The following is a 1845-nucleotide window of genomic DNA, read 5'->3' on the forward strand; positions in this document are numbered from 1 at the left end:
AGACCATGGCACCAAGTGCCACGTCCAATCTTGCCTTGAACAGCCCCAGGGACGGCGACTCCACCACCTCCCCGGGCAGCCCATTCCAGTGTCCAATGACTCTCTCAGTGAAGAACTTTCTCCTCACCTCCAGCCTAAATTTCCCCTGGTGTAGCTTGAGGCTGTGTCCTCTTGTTCTGGTGCTGGCCACCTGAGAGAAGAGAGCAGCCTCCTCCTGGCCACAACCACCCTTCAGGTAGTTGTAGACAGCAATAAGGTCACCCCTGAGCCTCCTCTTCTCCAGGCTAAACAATCCCAGCTCCCTCAGCCTCTCCCCACAGGGCTTGTGCTCGAGGTCTCTCACCAGCCTTGTTGCCCTTAATAATTTTTTTTTTCAAGTCAACCAGACATTTATTAGCATCTATGTAGATGGAGAGGCTGTTCCAGTACACGAGCAACGAGGTCACACACGGGTGATGGAATCATTTTGTTTTCAAGCAGAGCAGGTTCCACTGAGTTGCTTCACTTCTTCCATTCATTCTTCTTGTAATCCCACTTGGAAGAGATGCCTTCCACGGGATTCATCCTCATGTCCAGCATCCTCTTTGTCTGCGCTGCCACCTATTCATCGGAGAAGGTGTGCGGGATTGGGCCGTACATGAAATGTTTCTGCCAGATGAGGATGAGGCCGGTTAACCCAAGGAAGAAGAGCACCCCTCCAAGGACGTTCTTCCACTTGTTTGTTCCTTTGTTCATTTCTGCGTAGGTCTCGTTAAATTTGATGCGATACAATTCAACTTTCTCATCGATGGATAGAGCAGTCCAAGATGCCTTTTCCTTCTCCTTCAGCGCCTTCTGCTGAACAGAGAGGTCCTTCACAAAGGCCACTTCAGGCAGGGGAAGATCACGACAGTCAATATAGGCTGGAAGGTGGAAATCCTCTGCTTTGACAACACCAGCATGTCCATGTGCTCTCAGGCAGATGGAGGTGGAAAGGGCTCTCTTCCCGACAAGGCTGAATGCTCTTGAAGCCAACATCCTGGCGACCGTCCTCTATGCCAGGCTGCTACCAGAAGGCACCGCCGGGCGGAAGCGCAGATCTACACCCCTCAACTCTGTGGCCTCATCACAACCTTGCAGCATATCCATTTGGGTCATGACCAACACTCACACACTCACACACTCACTTGCACACCCACACTGCTCCAGATGCTGCCCCACTGACACATGCACTGCTCTGACAAGTGCATACACCAGACAGAGACCCTCCTCACCGGCATATGCACACACCAGAGAGAGAGCCCTTCCTCATTCTGACACATGCACAACCCAGACACAGAGACCCTCCTCACTCTGACACATGCATACACCAGAGAGAGAGCCCCTCCTCACTCTGACACATGCACAACCCAGACAGAGAGACCCTCCTCACTCTGACACATGCACACACCAGACAGGGAGACCCTCCTGTGATGGTTTGGGCTCTTAACCCACCCCCCCACACTTTGTAGGTACCCAGCTAACTCAGACGGGCCTCCAGGAATATAAATGAAGCTATTTATTTACAAGCAGCACAATATACAAGCAGCTATTTACAATATGTACAGTTATATACAGAAATATACAAAGGATACACAATACAAAAGTACAACTCCCCCCCAGAAATCTGAGTCCCCAGGAGGGGTTCTCAAACCACCCCAACACCTCCCCTTGCCCTCTCAACCTTACCCCAGTTCTCAGAAAGAAGAGAGGTGCAGCCAAGAGGTTAGGGAGCAAGGTTAGTGGCAGCAAGGTTAACGAGATGCAGCTTCATCAAAGCCCAGAAGCAAAGTGAGAGACAAAATGGAGAATGGTATCAAATGTTTA

At 50.9% G+C, this 1845-nt stretch overlaps 1 protein-coding gene across 1 annotated transcript; it reads right to left on the bottom strand.

Moving 5' to 3' along the window:
• Nucleotides 1–364: 364 nt before the first annotated feature.
• LOC135193201 (cytochrome c oxidase subunit 4 isoform 1, mitochondrial-like) lies at nucleotides 365–1055 on the bottom strand. The gene has a single exon (XM_064176745.1). It carries the CDS (start codon nucleotides 1015–1017, stop codon nucleotides 601–603), a length of 417 nt encoding a protein of 138 aa, XP_064032815.1. The 5' UTR covers nucleotides 1018–1055; the 3' UTR covers nucleotides 365–600.
• Nucleotides 1056–1845: the final 790 nt, after the last annotated feature.

This window comes from Pogoniulus pusillus, chromosome Z, assembly GCF_015220805.1.
Source record: "Pogoniulus pusillus isolate bPogPus1 chromosome Z, bPogPus1.pri, whole genome shotgun sequence".
NCBI classification, from domain to species: Eukaryota; Metazoa; Chordata; class Aves; order Piciformes; family Lybiidae; genus Pogoniulus; species Pogoniulus pusillus.

Bases quoted from the DNA above. Each gene is read 5' to 3' on its own strand.
- LOC135193201 (XM_064176745.1), bottom strand. From the start codon at position 1,017: ATGTTGGCTTCAAGAGCATTCAGCCTTGTCGGGAAGAGAGCCCTTTCC.